This window comes from Trachymyrmex septentrionalis, unplaced genomic scaffold (assembly GCF_001594115.1).
Source record: "Trachymyrmex septentrionalis isolate Tsep2-gDNA-1 unplaced genomic scaffold, Tsep1.0 scaffold9, whole genome shotgun sequence".
NCBI lineage: Eukaryota > Metazoa > Arthropoda > Insecta > Hymenoptera > Formicidae > Trachymyrmex > Trachymyrmex septentrionalis.
In genome coordinates this window covers 4,637,238-4,638,499 of record NW_017306091.1, presented here as the reverse complement: position 1 = coordinate 4,638,499, position 1,262 = coordinate 4,637,238, and the positions used below count along the sequence as shown (strand labels likewise).

The window sequence follows — 1,262 nt, the reverse complement described above, 5'->3', positions numbered from 1 at the left end:
AAAAAAATATATATATATACACATTCTCTATTCTTTAATTTTCCGTCACTGTGTTATTATTCATTATGTAATTACATATAAAATTGTATTTTCAGATTTTTGTAAATCATTATCCAAGTCTGAAGCATTAGGCGAATTATCTAGTATTTCTTCTGAAGGAGAAGAAAGTGAATCCGAGAAAGGATTTCATCATCCTTTTCTTTTAAAAGAAAGACCCAGTTCTATTATAATGAATATTAAGGTTGATATATAAATCTACTTTATATTATTGTTTACAAATCTTAAATTTTACATTCTTACGATATAAACATCAAATTTTAAAGCAAATTTTATTTCTCCTTTTCAGGATGCAAAACAGTTACCAACAAAAACGTTCCAAGAAAAAACAGCTGAAACATCAAATCAATTGAGATTGCAGTTTCCTGTTTCCAGTGGACAACATCATAGAAGAAGCGGTAGACATTTTTACGATATAATTTGTAGTTTTATTCTAATGCACTCATATGATACAATATTTGTATTTAGAAAACGAATGGGTACCTGTTACGCCAAAGAAATCAGAACCAAAAAAGATATTTGTACCAGCTTCTACAAATGCATCATCAATTATAATGCCATCACCTCCTGTGCAACCTGTGCAACCTGTACAACCGGTGCAACCGGTGCAAACCGTTTTCCCAACAACAACGGAGGTAAAATAAAAAAGAAAACATCTATGCATATGTTATAAAATTATATGATTAATTAATTATATCGTCAATTAGTAAAAAGATTGTTCTAATTATAATGATTGCAGACCATGGATATTGGCTCTATAGTATCTGAGAGATTAGCAGCTATAAGAAAATTAAGGGAAAATCCAAATGATGTAAACGCTTTGAATGCAATGCAACGGGCACAAAACGAGGTAAAAAAATGACATAGATTGTCATAAAATAAAGCATGATATATATTTACACACACACGCACGCGCGCATATATATATAGATGAATTTACTCACGATATTATAGATGAAAACTTGGGCTGAAAGTAAGCAGATACCAGGTCAGTTTACTGGTAGTACAGGAGTTAAAGTACTTACACCTGCAGAATTGTCTTCAGGTTATCAAGCCTGGGCACGTAAGGTAAAGTTATTGTATATTTTATTCCACTCCGATTTCACAAAATTCATCCTTGAATCAATCCTTAAATCAATGCTTTCGATGCACAATACATTTTCAAATCAAATTTAAATTATTGTTTTATATATGTGTATGTGTGT

The 1,262-nt window shown here is 30.7% G+C and overlaps 1 protein-coding gene across 3 annotated transcripts in view; it reads left to right on the top strand.

The window, feature by feature from the left end:
* LOC108755915 (protein SON) overlaps window positions 1-1,262 on the top strand; it is a 6,491-nt gene that overhangs the window by 2,734 nt on the left and 2,495 nt on the right. For all 3 annotated transcript variants that reach the window (XM_018499329.1, XM_018499330.1, XM_018499331.1), the window contains exons 6-10: window positions 96-241; window positions 347-455; window positions 526-692; window positions 797-907; window positions 1,012-1,125. In XM_018499329.1, the coding sequence (XP_018354831.1) occupies window positions 96-241; window positions 347-455; window positions 526-692; window positions 797-907; window positions 1,012-1,125 (647 nt within the window). The remainder of the gene's footprint in view (window positions 1-95; window positions 242-346; window positions 456-525; window positions 693-796; window positions 908-1,011; window positions 1,126-1,262) is intronic.